The 15,563-nt window shown below is 38.8% G+C and overlaps 10 protein-coding genes across 10 annotated transcripts; 6 read left to right on the forward strand and 4 right to left on the reverse strand.

Annotated features, from left to right (window-relative positions):
* Positions 1-518: 518 nt before the first annotated feature.
* VPS9 (guanine nucleotide exchange factor VPS9) lies at positions 519-1,883 on the reverse strand (the record flags this gene model as incomplete). Its single annotated transcript, XM_447098.1, has 1 exon — positions 519-1,883. One exon carries the CDS (start codon positions 1,881-1,883, stop codon positions 519-521), a length of 1,365 nt encoding a protein of 454 aa, XP_447098.1.
* A 307-nt stretch (positions 1,884-2,190) lies between these two features.
* GVI51_H06853 (putative asparagine synthase) lies at positions 2,191-3,744 on the forward strand (the record flags this gene model as incomplete). Its single annotated transcript, XM_447099.1, has 1 exon — positions 2,191-3,744. The coding sequence occupies one exon, from the start codon at positions 2,191-2,193 to the stop codon at positions 3,742-3,744; it is 1,554 nt and encodes a 517-aa protein (XP_447099.1).
* A 352-nt stretch (positions 3,745-4,096) lies between these two features.
* UTP14 (Utp14p) lies at positions 4,097-6,733 on the forward strand (the record flags this gene model as incomplete). Its single annotated transcript, XM_447100.1, has 1 exon — positions 4,097-6,733. One exon carries the CDS (start codon positions 4,097-4,099, stop codon positions 6,731-6,733), a length of 2,637 nt encoding a protein of 878 aa, XP_447100.1.
* A 287-nt stretch (positions 6,734-7,020) lies between these two features.
* On the reverse strand, positions 7,021-7,773 carry PRE8 (proteasome core particle subunit alpha 2; the record flags this gene model as incomplete). Its single annotated transcript, XM_447101.1, has 1 exon — positions 7,021-7,773. The coding sequence occupies one exon, from the start codon at positions 7,771-7,773 to the stop codon at positions 7,021-7,023; it is 753 nt and encodes a 250-aa protein (XP_447101.1).
* Positions 7,774-8,467: 694 nt separating this feature from the next.
* On the forward strand, positions 8,468-8,740 carry TIM11 (F1F0 ATP synthase subunit e; the record flags this gene model as incomplete). Its single annotated transcript, XM_002999507.1, has 1 exon — positions 8,468-8,740. The coding sequence occupies one exon, from the start codon at positions 8,468-8,470 to the stop codon at positions 8,738-8,740; it is 273 nt and encodes a 90-aa protein (XP_002999553.1).
* Positions 8,741-9,046: 306 nt separating this feature from the next.
* On the reverse strand, positions 9,047-10,117 carry MRPL35 (mitochondrial 54S ribosomal protein mL38; the record flags this gene model as incomplete). Its single annotated transcript, XM_447102.1, has 1 exon — positions 9,047-10,117. The coding sequence occupies one exon, from the start codon at positions 10,115-10,117 to the stop codon at positions 9,047-9,049; it is 1,071 nt and encodes a 356-aa protein (XP_447102.1).
* Positions 10,118-10,444: 327 nt separating this feature from the next.
* On the reverse strand, positions 10,445-11,581 carry ASP1 (asparaginase ASP1; the record flags this gene model as incomplete). The annotated part of the gene is made up of 1 exon (XM_447103.1): positions 10,445-11,581. One exon carries the CDS (start codon positions 11,579-11,581, stop codon positions 10,445-10,447), a length of 1,137 nt encoding a protein of 378 aa, XP_447103.1.
* Positions 11,582-11,872: 291 nt separating this feature from the next.
* Positions 11,873-12,094, forward strand: DAD4 (Dad4p; the record flags this gene model as incomplete). Its single annotated transcript, XM_447104.1, has 1 exon — positions 11,873-12,094. The coding sequence occupies one exon, from the start codon at positions 11,873-11,875 to the stop codon at positions 12,092-12,094; it is 222 nt and encodes a 73-aa protein (XP_447104.1).
* Positions 12,095-12,504: 410 nt separating this feature from the next.
* Positions 12,505-14,490, forward strand: SWA2 (auxilin-like protein SWA2; the record flags this gene model as incomplete). The annotated part of the gene is made up of 1 exon (XM_447105.1): positions 12,505-14,490. One exon carries the CDS (start codon positions 12,505-12,507, stop codon positions 14,488-14,490), a length of 1,986 nt encoding a protein of 661 aa, XP_447105.1.
* A 272-nt stretch (positions 14,491-14,762) lies between these two features.
* YFT2 (Yft2p) lies at positions 14,763-15,545 on the forward strand (the record flags this gene model as incomplete). Its single annotated transcript, XM_447106.1, has 1 exon — positions 14,763-15,545. The coding sequence occupies one exon, from the start codon at positions 14,763-14,765 to the stop codon at positions 15,543-15,545; it is 783 nt and encodes a 260-aa protein (XP_447106.1).
* Between the last annotated feature and the right edge of the window lie 18 nt (positions 15,546-15,563).

The raw sequence follows: 15,563 nt of genomic DNA on the forward strand, positions 1-15,563 counted from the left end.
AAAATGCTCATACAAATTGATTCACTGGGCAGATTTTCTCAGTATCTTTCGATTGTCCAAGAATATTCAGGAAAACGACGTGAAGAGTATCTATCCGACCCCTCGTCTATTATTTGCCACTTTTACTGAATTAATACAACTATCCGGGGGCAATCCAGGGCTTTGTTCGAAGTGCGAGCACATTGCCACAATGAAACTTTCAAAGGTGTTCTCTCCCAGTTGCCAATCGTTGGGAATTTTTTTTCAGATAAATTTTGATCCCAGTAATTAATGCGCACAATCACAGAAAACGGATTTAAGGTGACAATGGTGGCATTTGAATAGTCTGCACATAATAAAATAATTGTACTGGTGTGTGAATTACTAATGTTCTTTTAAGCATATACCTTATGTGTGTAGTTATGGGGTTTGACACTTACTAGCGATAAAATGTAGGCTTGGCTATGACCCCTTTCTTTTATGGATAGTTCAGATCTTGCACTAGGATCTAGTTTAATAATAACCGTGTATGTGGCGAACTAATTGGATAGTGTCAGTAATACATCAACACAGGGGCCAATTCTGTGTTTTTTAGCAATACAAACATCTTCTATAATCTCAACATCCAGATCAGGAAACATAGATGTTAGTGTCTCTACAGTTTCTTGGTGTTCCTTTGCCTCTAGCTGTTTGATCATTGAAGCTACTTCACCATCTTCATTTTTTGAATTGGCTTTATGGTGGACCTCTTTCTTCTTTTCTTTCTGAGGTTCATCTTGAATAAAAAACTCATTCAGTTTATTCATAACCATATTCGAGACGTCATCGAGCATGTTGGATGATTCTTCCTGCTTGGTTTCCTTAAGTAGTTTTTCCTTTTGTAGCTGATCTTGCTTTACATTTTCGATATTCTGTTCATATTTGGTATCAAAATCTTTCTCATTCTCTATAGTCAACGATTTTTTATCAAGTTTCAGTATAAAATTAGAAGCCGCTTGTAAACTGCTTAGATAATAAGCTTCTTCTCCACGGAATAAAGAAGAATAACGGAACCTCTCGATGAAATTTATATTGGAGACAAGGTTTTCAATTTTACCGCTTAATAGTGTGTAAATTAGTAATGGAACAAAACAATCAGCACCAGTTTCTTCTGAATGTTTCATGAGACCAAACAATATCTTAGAGGCATTTAAAATGCAAACCATTTTGTCTCTTGGGGCTTTGAAGTTGTTCATTTTGTTTAGCTCAATACTAGCAAAGCTAGTAAATTTCTTAACCCTTTTCACATTCTGGAAACTAATGTCTAAATTTGTTGGTTCTATAAATTTGAATTCTGCAACTTTCTTTATGAACATTTTATCCTTCTCGATATCATCCAAATGTTCCTTGTCAGCTTCAATTCCAGCGGCTTTGGCTCTTTCTGCTAATAATGGTGAAAATAAATGGTGATAAAGCTTACCAGTCAGGAGTTTTTCCATACCTTCCTCTGCATTTCTTAATTCAGTTTTGTTCAAATCACTGAATGGCTTGAAGTCCTTATACTTTGAATAAATAAATGTTTTGAAATCTTTGATAAGCTTATCCTGTTCTGTAGCGGACCAAATTGCACGCTGTGTAACAAAATTTCGCAGAAAGGATCTTGTATACTTAATCAATGGTGCACACCTAGCATCCTGTATTTGGTCAAGAAATAGTTGAAAGTTATAGTATGTTTCATTTACGTCTTCTTCTTCATGTTCTGGTGATTGTAAAGCATTGACAACTTGGTTGTGCGACTCTAGCTGCTCGTTCAATTCAGGTTTAAAGTTGCTTTGGAGTTCTTCAGATGCTTGACTTGTTTTATTTGAATTCATATCACGGTCTGATGCTTGGCCCTTCGGCTCCCTAATGTGACTACTCTCCATTTTCTTTAATCTAGAGTTGCGTACCTGTGGTATCTAACGCTATATAGCAATCCTCTGTACAAAAAAGTTGTCTTCGGTCTATAAGAATGTTATTTGCTTGTGTATATATTACCAAAGCTAGTCGTAGAATACTTTTAGTCTATTTCCCTTTTAACTTTTCGGATCTCTGTAGATCAGCGATTTTCTTGCAAAAACAATAAAAGATGCGATGAGGTCAATTCATATCAAAATTTATACTGCATTTTGTCATGAACTAAGTACCCTAGTAAGCCAATCCAAAAAGGTTAAAAAATATTGCCAATATCTGATGTGTGGTATATTACTTTGCTATGGGCCAAGTTTCAAAGCTGAAAATGACCGGTTACTGGAGTTTTATGAGGATGAAGTTCCCAGGTTAGGTTACGATGATAATATTGAATCAATTGTGAAATTGGTAAGATGTAGAGGACCAAACTACTGCTCTATGAGACAAATAAAAGATGTTAATTCCATTTGGATATCCTCTGTGCTATCGCTACGTCAACCGTTTACTAAACAAAGCATAGTTATTGGAAATAAGTATGTGTTACAATTTAACGGCGAGTTATATAATGACGAAATAATTGAAAGTGGGAATGATACACAATTTTTATCTGGACTATTGAAAAAATGTATTTCTGAAGATGATATCTTCAACATTTTACATGGCTTAGATGGGGAATTTGCGTTCACAATACAAGATTTAGAGAACAATCTAATATACTTTGGTAGAGACACTATAGGTAAAAGGAGTTTGTCATATTCATTAAACTACAATATTAGTGAGTTGATAGTTACTAGTGTATCTGGAAGTGATAATGGTAGTAGAATATTTAACGATTGTGTGGCAGGGGTCATTTATAAATATGATATTGATAGAAACATTCTTGATACAACAAGCACTCTTCGAAAACCTTGGTCAATCACAAGAGAACATGATGATGACATGACACATATTGACACATGTACCAAGAATTTATATGACTTACTAAGCGGTGCTACAAGAAAGCGAGTAGAGTCTATACACCCTTTACATATAGAGAATTCACCTATATCAATCCTTTTTTCAGGAGGGCTTGACTGTTCAGTTATAACTGCAATCGTATGTGAGACATTAATCTCTAGGAATATGCATGATCATGCAACCATTGAACTTCTTAATGTTGCTTTTGAAAACTTGAGGACAGGAATGATGCCACAAGATGCACCAGATAGGCAACTTGCAGTAAAAAGTTACTCGGAACTCTGCGAAAAGTATCCAAATATTAATATCAAGCTTATAGAAGTTGATGTGTCCTATGCTGAATATATGAAACATAGACCAGAAGTAGTCGATTTGATGTACCCTAAAAATACCGAAATGGATTTATCAATCGCAATTGCCTTTTATTTTGCATCTAGAGGAGACGGCTTTATTACTGATGAAAATGGTGTCAGAAAAGAATATAAAAGGAAGGGACTTGTTTTATTTAGTGGACTTGGTGCTGATGAGCTATACGGAGGATATTATAAACTGAGCAATAAGCACGAAGATGAATTGGCTAACGAACTGACCACACAGATCAATAATATTTACCGCAGAAACTTGAATAGAGACGACAAGGTGATAGCCTCCAACGGTGTGGAGGTACGCTACCCATTCTTAGCAGAAGAAGTGGTAGAGTTCTCTACTGCGAGTATTCCTTTAAATTACAAGAGGGACAAGATGATCTTAAGAAACATTGCATCTTCCATCTTGGGTTTACATGGTTTATCGGCAGAAAAGAAGAGGGCTATTCAATTCGGGGCAAAATCAGCTAAGATGACAAAGAACGGTAATAAAAACGGTACTGATCTGCTCTGATTCTGTACAGATGAAAAGCAATCAGAGGTACTAATTTCATATAATTCTGTGTCAAACAATATTAACACTGCATTGTAATGATATAACATAGATATAACATAGATACTTAATTAGGAAAGGTTTTCCTACATCTGGAAATTTTGGTCAGAAATCATATTTCCCTTTTCGGAATTTGAAACTTTTTCATCTTACGGCCCAAAAAAAAAATTTGCGATGAGCTGAAGCTCATCGCATTATAATAGCAGGTATAACAATACTATCACAATAAGCAACAGACACTAGAATTACAATAAAGAGAATTGCTTTGGTGCATCATTTACTTATTCTGTTCTTTCAGCAATAAGACTATAAGATGGCAAAACGTAAAGGAAATACAAGATCTAAAAGCTCCAAGAGAGCTTTAAATGCCCTTGAACTTGCAGAGAGGGAAGTTGGAGGTCAAGATTCTGAAGAAGAAGAAGAATTTTATGATAGAAATAAGAAGAATGGTACTGTTGTTAATCTTTTGAAGATGGTAAACGGGGGTGACGATGAAGATGTTGAGGATGGCGGTGATTCTTTTGAAGATGAAGAGCTAGACTCTGATGAAGCGCTTGGTTCAGACGATGACTATGATATCCTAAATTCAAAGATGTCTCAAACTATCCGTGACAAGAAGAAAAGAGGTGAATATAATAGTGAAGAGGAGGAGGAGAATTATACTTCTATCGATGAAGATGAACTTATGCCACTATCGCAAATTTGGGATATGGACACCAAGGGTGGAGATGATACCAAAGGTTCAACGACAAGAGATGAAAGCTTACAACTTGCTAGTGATGTAGATAGCTCATCTGAAGGTTCATCTTCCTCTGATGAGGAATCCAGCGATGATGAAAGCCAAGAAAGTGAGGATCCATTTGATGAAATTTCAGATGATGAAGAAGATATTGATCTTGCTAATGTTACTTCAAAGTTAGTAAAAGAGACTGAAATGCACGTTCCAAAAAAACTAAGTAACTATGGTCATGGTGAAGCTAATGATTTTGCTCTGCCATCATTAACTAGCGAATCCGGGATTCAGAAGTTGAGTATGGAAGAAATGATGGGCGCCATAGATGATAAACATGCAGTGACACAAGCCAGTCTTCTGAAAGGTAAGTCATTAGCAACTGCAGTTCCACTACCACAGAGAATTCAGCAAAGAAATGAGCGTAAAGCAGCCTATGAAATCTCTAAAGAAGAAATGAATAAATGGACTGAAGTTGTTCAGCAGAATAGAAGAGCCGAGCACCTAGTATTAGGTTCGAATAAAGAAAAAGTTCACAATGACGCTTCAGCTTTTACAAGAATGACAGAGAAGCCTACTTCTGAACTTCAAAGTAAGGTCGATGAACTACTAGGCGAAAGTAATTTAGTTGATCCTCAAAAGGAATCCACTTTTGAAGAGCTTGCTACTGCAAAGATGACTCCTGAAGAGATGAAGAAAAGGACGGCTGAGATGAGGCTGATGAGGGAGCTTATGTTTAGAGAAGAGCGCAAAGCTAAGAGATTAAAGAAAATTAAGTCGAAAACTTATAGAAGAATCAAAAAGAAAGAAGCTATGAAGAACAGAGAACTTGCCGGATTGTCTGATGAGAGTGATACTGAACATGACATTAGAAGAGCAAAGGAAAGAATGACGCTAAAACATAAGACAAGCTCTAAGTGGGCTAAAGACATGATAAAACATGGTATGGCAAATGACAAGGAAACCAGAGAAGAAATGGAAGAAATGTTGAGACAAGGTGAAAAACTAAGAGATAAGATCATTGATAGGCAATCGGGTGACTCAGATAATAATATTAGCGATATTGAACAAGACTCAGAGCAAGATATTGATGTGGAAAAGGTTGGAAAAACTGGTGTGATGAATATGGCTTTCATGAAAAATGCTGAAGCCAGAGAAAAGGCAGAAAACAAACAGTTTATTGAGAAATTAAGGGAATTTGAAAAGACAGGTGATGATGATCTCTTTGAAAGCGATGATGAAAAGCCAGTCATTGAGGGTAAGGACACAGTAACATCCATTAATAAAGGAAGAAGAACTTATGCTCCTGGTGATTTGGAAATGAGGCATGAAATGAAAAAAATTAAAGAAGAAGTTAGGAAGGAAAAGGAAATAGACGAGTCCAGAACTTTAGTTAACAGATTAAAGCGTAGAAATGAAAATAATGAGGAAGAAATAATTGATGTTGTTGAAGAAGTTGTGCCGCCTAAAGAAGAAAAAACTGCCCCAAAATCAAAAACTAAATCAGAGTCCAGTAATCCATGGCTTGATGGGAGTGATGATGAAGATGTTAATGTCAAGCAGTCTAGCAAAGTACATATCATTGACAAAGATAGCTCAAAGCTTTCTAAGAGTGCTAACAAGATTGAGAAAGCCAAGGCCAAGAGTAAGAAATCTAATAAAAGAGAAAATGATAGTGATGAATTACTGCTAACTACAGATAAGTCCAATTCTCTGAAGATTGTTGATCCTTATGGTGGATCTGATGATGAAGGTCAGGAATTTATGTTCAAACAACAAGATGTCATTGCGGAAGCGTTTGCAGGTGATGATGTTGTTGCGGAATTTGAACAAGAGAAGACCAGAGTTGCTGATGATGAAGGTGATAAAGAAGAAGATGTTACATTACCTGGCTGGGGTGATTGGGCAGGTTCTGGTGTGAACCCTAGAAAGAAGAGGAAATTTATCAAGAAGATCAAGGGTGTTGTTGATAAAGATAAGAGAAAGGACAAGTACTTAAAGAATGTCATAATAAATGAAAAGGTGAATAAGAAAAATATGAAATACCAATCATCTGCCGTTCCATTCCCATTTGAGAGCAGGGAACAGTACGAGAGATCGTTGCGTATGCCACTTGGTCAAGAATGGACTGCCAGATCTACTCATCAAAAGATGATCAAACCTAGAGTCATAACCAAACCTGGTCAAGTCATTGATCCATTAAAAAATCCATTCAGTTAGAGAATTTGCATTACCATTATTAAGATACTTGTATAGAATCTATGGAATATCAGCATTTTTAATTATTGGTTACATGAAGCCATCTATAGCATTGTAAATTATAGATAATCGGACTACTTTGTCTTATCTACCTGAGCGGAATTTTACTTTATAATAGCAGTTATTGCGTATTGAACAAGTTATTTTACAATTAGATCAGTTATATTTTGCAAAGCAGTTGCTATTACAGTGATTTTATTCTCTATTTTATTTTAAATGCATGTACATAATTATAAAAGTCGTGGCTCTTAAAGTGCTTCCAACCTGTCATTAATCTCCTGGGTGGACAATGTTCTGAATCTTGGGCCCTTATCCTTTTCTACACCTTTGTATCCGAGAAGATCGGTGTTAGGTTCTCCGATGACAGCTATTTCTATAGTGTCGCCATTAAATTCACCTTCCACGGACTCTTTCAAAGTCAAAAGTGCAATATGTATAGCGTCCTCTAACTCTAGCTCATTATTCCATCTTTTCTCCAGGAAAGTCTTTGCCGCAGTGGAGCCTTTACCGATGGAAGTAGCCTTCCATGGAAAGTAGGAACCAGATGGATCCACCTGGTATAAACTGTACCCGTTATGTTCGTCGTAGCCCGCCACAAGCAAAGACACGCCGAAGGGCCTCACACCACCGGACTGTGTAGCCTCCTGCATGATTTTGGCAATCTCGGAGACCAAAAGCTTTGTAGGCGGGTACTCCCCGTATATCCTCTTGTAATTCGTATGTGCGACTTTCCGAGACTTGTCCACCAGCACCCTGTAGTCCGGGCCAATACCGGAGTACACAGCACCAATGTCCGGTGTCAGCAGCGACACCTTCGACAGCGTCTCAGTCAGCGCCAATGGAGAGCTGGACTTCTTCTCAGTGGCAATTACAACACCATTAGTGGCCTTGATACCCAGGGAGGTAACACCTTGCTTCACCGCAGTCAAGGCATAGTCAATCTGACCCAGCTTACCGCTGGGGGAAAAAGTGGTCAGCGAGAATGAGTAACGATCAGCCATCTCCTTTGTGTCTACTGCCTTTCCTGTACAATCTAGAAACTCAATGCACACCGCAATGGCCCCATTATATATGTTCCCTCTGTACTGCACTTTTGCCAAAATTCCCCTTCAATCGCTCCCATCGCGCATTTTGCCACTATGTGACGTTGTACGTATATCACATGAAACCATCGCCTCCCATTGAAGCCAGACACACCAGTATGTATTTACAGTATTTACAGATGTATTTACAAATGCATTTGCATATGTATTTGCATGTGTATTTACCTATATATTTACAACTGCAATTGTCTGTCTATAGATTTTGTGTGCCAATGTGTTCTTAGGACTTTGATAGCTGTCTGCAGCACTGATCTCGGCGTGACAGCTAGGTCTGGCATGATTCCATGCATACTTTGTATAATAGTATTACCGGATAATAGCGGGGATAGCTCTGTATATGTTTAGCTTGTTAGATTGCTCTGCTCTGTATTGCTATGATTCCCACCACACCCACACACACACACACACACAATACCCCGTACAAAGCGTTCCCTGATCTGATTGGCCTGTCCTCAATCGTCGCAGCTGAGACTCTCTCATAGCGAAGTTCCTCTTCACAATTGAATTAAAATAGTAGTATAACGTCTTGGAAGGGACGTATATATCTTAGCTTCATCCAACGAGCCCATATTCGCATAGTGAAAGAACCCCAATGTCTACTGTCAATGTATTGAGATACTCCGCGCTTGGCCTAGGTCTGCTGGTTGGCCTGAAGACCGATTTCTCCCTGAGAGGTGCTGCTGCAAAGAAGTTGGAAGAAGAAGAGTTTAGCAAGAGACAGCAGCTTATAGCCGATGCCAAGGCCGAGTGGGCCAAGTTGCATCCGCCAAAGACTAAGGCAACTACAAAGGAGATCAACTTTGATGATCCTAACTTAGACTTCGGGGAGTTGATCGTCAACGCCGTGAATGCACTAGACGCTTGAGTTTCTACCTCTGAACATCATCAGTGGAAAACTGTATGGCCATGTTTATGTGCATACTCCAACGGCATAGTGATATATCCCAATACAATAATTGCCTTTATTCATTATGAAAGCCCCTCCACAACCCATTACATTACATTATTATTCATTTTTATGTATTCTTAACAAACTACACAGATTGTAAATAGCCAATTCCGGTAGTTTTAATCAAAACATTCTAAGCAAAAAAAGTTCGCTAACTTCATTATTTTGTATATACATGAGAATATAAAAAAGGATTCTTTGAAACCCTACTATTTAATTTGTTTACCTTCTGACTCTGCTGAAGACTCTTCCTGTTGGCATATTGTACATCTCTCTCACTTTAGAGACGTTTAGATCCCATTCACTTCTCCATACATGCGCACCAATAGCTTCCATGTTGTTCTTTGACGCAAAGTCTCTGATGTTAAAGTTATCCCTAACAACATCGCCCTTGGCAATTGGTTCAGTTTGTCTGAAGACCCAGACACTGTACCTTTGAGCTGGGACATTCTTCTCCGGCACAGGTGGCACGTACTCGGCAAGAACGTTCTCATCTGTGTATCTTCTAGGATCTACAACGTTGTCGTTATAGTCAATCTTAATATTTACAAGGCCAAATGCTAGCGTAGTCTTGAATGTGTCATTTTCAACATCTGGCTCATCGGGATTCACAATCAGCACAGAGTATAGTTGCTTGCTTGGGTCAACAAGATCGTATTCTTGGATCTTAACCGCTGGTGGTAAAGATGTCACATTCGAAGATAGAAACTCACCCGGTTCAACCCATTTGTTCACACCAGTGGAGTATGGAAATCTGATGTTGACTTCTGCCTTGGGAACAAGTGTAGGCATTGTGTCCGGAATAACCTGCAAACTTTCCAATCTTTGCATCAATAACATCTGACTATAGGACTCCCAGTGCTTCCTACCCAAGTGTCTATAAACTGGTTGCGTGTAATCAATGATTCGAGGATCGTTCTCAATCTTCTCGTGGTATTGAAAGTTGTACAATACTTCAGGATTACCGGATTCTGCCTTCGCAATCAACTTTTCACGTTCAAGCTCATTCTCCTGTCCTTTAGCTTTCTCATATAGTTTACTGGCATGGTCCTCCAAATACTTGTAACTAACCGCAAATGCTTCGTCGATGTGCTCGGGGGAATTGTACTTGAGTCTGTTAGATTTTCTGCCAATGGTAACGGGACCGCCTTTAACAGCACTAGAGCCTTCCAATACATTCTTCTTCACCAGCACATTGTTGATACCAAGAGACTTAGACCTGTTACTGAAATCGCTCCACACTCTGGTTCTCTCAGCAGCCTTAACACTGGAGTGAAACCCTCGCCTAAACATATTCAATATTAACAAGCCACCCTGTTGCTCTTGTTGGAAATACTATGGCTTTCTTTCAACAATAATACTGCGCCAAGATCACTTACACTATCAATTCAGGAAGCACTATAACTATGCCTTCTTTTCTTATACAGTCTGAGCACGACGAGTTCTTCAAACTAAACCGTTATGGATGATAACAATAGGCCTTGTAGACAGTCGATAGTACTTTATAGACTGGACTAAAATACAGTTTCGTATATATGTTTGAATTACAATTGTTATTTTATCTATTCTATCAGATGCTTTTTAAAATATGTTGTATCATTACATGTTGCTGGGGACAGTCTAGCCACCGTAGACACCGGCAAAGACGTGCCTTATCTCATGCAAGCTGTACTTACCTGCCAGGCAGAGTTGTAGCAGGATTCTACTCTTCTCTGGGTTCAAGTACCCAGAAGCAATCACGTAGTTATGTGTTCCGTCTGCAGCCTTTGGCAAGTTAGCCACTGGAATCATACCATCCATGGATCTCTTTGAGTAGACAATTGGGACCTTTAAAGTGAGTGCCTTCTGGTTCACGTTATCTGGCAAAGAACCGGCACCCATAGTAGCTATCACGATACCATCGTATTTATCTGATACAAGGTCAAATAGCTCTGGCTCAAAAGCTTGGTGTGCGTATAGGATGGCAACCTTTGGGAAGTTGAAACCTGTGTATTTTTCTTCAACATCGTCGAACTTCAACTTGAATTTGTGGCAACCCATTGGCTTCACTGGTGGGTAATAGTAGTGGATCTCGTTGTTGAAGAAATTTCCGAGATAACCTTGTCTTACGTTGAATGTGTCCAAACTGTTAGCATTGGTCTTTGTGATGTAGTAACCCGCAGAGATCTGGTCATTCAGGGAAACGAGGACGCTTCTGCCTCTGGACTTCTTATCCGATGCGATACAGATAGCTTGGTACAAGTTCATGGGACCATCTGCAGAAACACTGGTGGATGGTCTCATAGAGCCAACCAGCACAATAGGTACGTCGCCAGCATCAATGGTGCTCTCTATAAAAAACGCAGTCTCAGCCAAAGTATCAGTACCATGAGTGATGACAATACCGTCAAAACTCTGCAGGGAGTCAGAGATACCTTTGTATATCTTGAACAACAGCGCCTCGTCGATATCCTTCGAGTCAACATTACACAGTTGCTCATATTCTAACTCACAGATACCTGAAATGTCCGGAATGGCACTCAGCATGTCCTGGATGGTCAAATCAACATGGTAGCCAGCAGTCTGGGAGCTGTCACTACCTTTTGAGGCAATAGTACCACCTGTACCCAGGATCTTAATACGAGGAAGACTCCTGTGAACTGTACCAAGCGGTGTTTGCGATACTTTTCTGAGGTCTTGAACCGAGCTGCTTAGCAGAAACTGCGAGTTCTCAACATCGGGACATATAGTAGTAATCTCCACAGAGTCGTTCACCATTGTGTGTGTTTTAGTAACCCCCTTTGATTATCAGTATTTGGGAGTGGATATGACAAGTAAACAGCCTTGGGTCCCACAAGATAGTCATAACTGAGGACTCATTTGAGCTTTTCAAAGTTTGAAGCTCATCGCTTTCTGCTAAATTTTTCATTGGGAAGAAACCAAAAAACTCGAAGGAAAAGTTATAGAAAACAGTAAACAAAGTAACATTGGGTTGTGAGATAGCATTTGACCATTGTGAGACTGCCACCTTGAGCCAGCAGATACAGTACTGATATAAGTTGGGAGAAAATGGTTGAGAATCCGTATGAGGAAGTGCAGGTCAATGTGTTGTCGCGTATTATTGCCAACGTGGAGAAGCTGAACCAGAGTGTTCGCACATTGAACCAGGAGCTAGAGAACGTAAACAAGCGCAACAAGAACCTTGAAGTTATGGGTCAGATATGTGAGAACTACCACAGGAGCGTGCAATTCAACCTGGAGGCCACCGGGAATAAGAAACCTCCGTTGTGAAAAGGGGAGAAAGCGCTTCTTCCAGATCTAGTACCAAAATCACGCCAAATTCAGTCATTTTGAAGTGATTATAATGAAATCTGAAGTGACAAAAGGTGTCCTATGTGGGAAACTTTGTATTAGGCGTGAAACCAGGCAATAAATTGGACAGAAGTACCGGTATGATCATTGGTCCCACACATGTGATTTTAGACGTGCACTGAGAGGTTTTCGCTCTCAGCACTGATCCGCAAAGTGAGAATTCCGAGGCTTTCCTTGAATAAGGCAATAACAAACGGACAGGACTGTAGTTTAATGTGCTTAATGGGAAAGTATTATCAGTCTGTTTCTTAATCTAACAGGTTATTTTAACAGATGGTTCTTAATTCTCAGTAATTACCTGATACTTGTGGCAATACAGTAACTGCGAAATGTCTGATCCGTTTGGACACTTGTTGGCATCTTTGAAAGAAGGGAACGTACCGAGTTCGAAACCGGGTTCGAAGGAGAATAGTGTTACCCCTGGTGCATTGACTCCACAGAAGAAGAAATTGACTCCTTTGCATACGGAATCTATTGTGCATGGAAATGGTAATGTTGTCTCAAACACAAATATACATGATGATCTAGACGATCTATTTGGATCCATACCGAAGAAAGAAGATGTAGTACAGGACAATCATACTTCAATTGATGGCCTGGATTTGTTTCAGAGCTCATCACACGTTGTATCTAAGACAGAGCCCGATAATCAGGAAATCAATCCCTTTGACAATCCTTTCGAAACTGAACACAAATCTGAATCTCCAACTGAGGAAGTTATAGACGAAGTTAGGGATATGGAACTTGCGAAGTTGATGTCGTTGGGATTAAATATTGATAAAGCATCAAGCTACTATGAAAGGGGTATAACTTTTGAGGACGTGCTCAGGAAAAGGAAGCAAAAAGCTAGCAATGGGTATCAGCAACGTTCTAACATTGATAGAAAACAAGGTGGGGGAGAAATTAGAAACATATTTGATACAAGAGGTTCTGGTTCAGAATCTTTGTTCTCTGGCATCCTGAATAAAGGTAAAGAGCTTGTCAATCAGTTAAGTACCTATACAGAAGAAGAAAATGAAAGAATGAATAAGTTTAAAGGTTATGAAGAATACTCAATGAGCGAAACATATCTTGAAAAGGAGAACAGCATGGATCCAGGTGTATTCTCGAGATCTTCTCAAGAAAAAATACCCCAGAGAGCCGCTAGACCTTCTCATGAAAAGTCAAATAGCTCAAGATCTAAAATTAACAAAAGAATGACAACTGAAGCTCCTCATAAACCTTTCAACGATGATGATCAATCCTCTTTAATAGAATCTAAAGACTCCTCTCGCGAATCTTCAATGCCTGGTGAAGGAACGCTGTTGGATTTCGACAATGACAATCATGCTTCGTCTCCAGTAGTGAACACCTCCAATCAGAATACTGTATCTATTACCCAAATTCCTATCTCTCATATTGAGATTTCCGGTTATAATGAGTTCAAGGCTAGAGGTACTGATTATTTCAAAAACGGTGATTATGCTAGTGCAGTTGAAGAATATGAAAAGTCATTAAATACACTTCCAATGAAGCATCCTTTGCGGATCATTGCTTACTCTAACATAATAGCCTCTCGAATAAAAATTGGACAACATTCTCAATCTGTTGTAGATGCTCAGGAAGCCATGAAACTTTTACCAGAAGAAAAGTCGCTTTGGACAGCAGCAATTCAAAACAGTGATCCTGTAAGAAGTTATAATGATATATGGCCCAAGATTATATTGAGGCAAGCCGAATCCTATGAAGCAATCGAAAAGTATAAACTGGCGTTGGATGCTTATCAAACTTTGTTGGAGAAGAATTTGTTTAGTGAGAAAGTCATTGCCGGAAAGAGGAGATGTCAGCATGCATTGGGTCTTGATTCAAAGCCGAAGAGTAATCCGCCAAGTAAGTCTGCTACACCTGCTCCAGCACCGAGACGTGCACCAACAGTGAATAGGCAAACGGAAGTTGTTAATAAGAAATCGGTAAATGCTGAGAAATTAAAGAAGGAGAATGAAAGATTAGCCAAACTAGAGGATCAAAAGGTGGCGCTATATGATAAGGTGGAAGGTATAATTAACTCTTGGAAAAATGGCAAACAAGACGACATTAGATATCTGCTCTCAAATTTGCAAGCAGTTATTACATGGACTCAATGGAAACCAGTGCAATCAAGTGAACTTGTCTTGCCAAGAAAGGTCAAGATTACTTATATGAAAGCTGTGGCTAAACTACATCCTGATAAATTGCCTTCATCGCTTACTTTGGAGCAACAGATGATAGCAGAATCAGTTTTTAGCACCCTTAGTGACTCTTGGGAAAACTTCAAGAAATCTAACGATATCAACTAGTAGCAAAAACTAATATAATGAAAGTATTTAATGGAGCTTATACTTTTCTTTGTAATATTTTACTAAAATCTACTGTAACTGACTATTGACCAAATGTTGTCATTGTCATGTTTCTTTCTCGCGTTACCACATAACACAGACAAAATCAACATTGATTATGGTTAAGTGCAATGGATTAAAAACTCTACGTGTTCACATTCACTTTCCTCAAGTTATAAACAACCTGGCACACTTAAAAAGTGGTACAGTATGTTAGAACAGCCCCTCTGATCATGTTTGTTCCTACACGAAAGCAAGTATCCTTAGCGTATCCAGTCATATTAATATTGGGATGTTTTCTTTCCGTATTGCTTTCTGAAGAAGCCAAAATTAATCAAAGAGCTAATTATTATCTACTTAACTCAAAGAATGTTTTTAATCAGATACTAGCTTATAAGGGAAATTGGGTATGGCTTTTTCTGTTTATGGGTGTAGCTGCAGTGCAATACAATCTGCGAACTAAAAGCCAGTCGCTACTGCCCACTGATACAAGAGCACTAGTTGTTTCTAATAAGACTAAGTTGCAGATCATAAAAGAGTATTTCTGTAAATACTTTCTAAAGCTGTTCATTTTGGACGTCATATTCCTTGTAATAGATGGTGTATTTATAATGACAGGCGGGTCCTGTACAGTACCTAACAGATCCATATCAGCTGAACTTTGTAAGTCGCTAGGAGGTAAATGGATAGGTGGATTTGATATAAGTGGTCATTTTTGTTTTTTGGTCAATATTAGCATGATTCTATGGATGGAATTGATAGCCATCGCAGAACATGTTTGTGGGTATGACACTGTGATTTCGTTATCATCATTACAAAAGCATGTCATAACCGTGGCAGTAGTAGTACTGGTGGCATGGATGGGCATGCTGCTGGTTACCGCTACATATTACCATACTATTGCGGAGAAGTTAATCGGGTGTGTTTTTGGATACATTTGCCCATTTGTGATGTATGGGTTAATTCCTAACAGCCATGATTTAAACAAACTGTTTTATGCAACTATGTCTGATTGATAAGTGCTCTTTTTTTTC

This window comes from Nakaseomyces glabratus, chromosome H, assembly GCF_010111755.1.
Source record: "Nakaseomyces glabratus chromosome H, complete sequence".
NCBI classification, from domain to species: domain Eukaryota; kingdom Fungi; phylum Ascomycota; class Saccharomycetes; order Saccharomycetales; family Saccharomycetaceae; genus Nakaseomyces; species Nakaseomyces glabratus.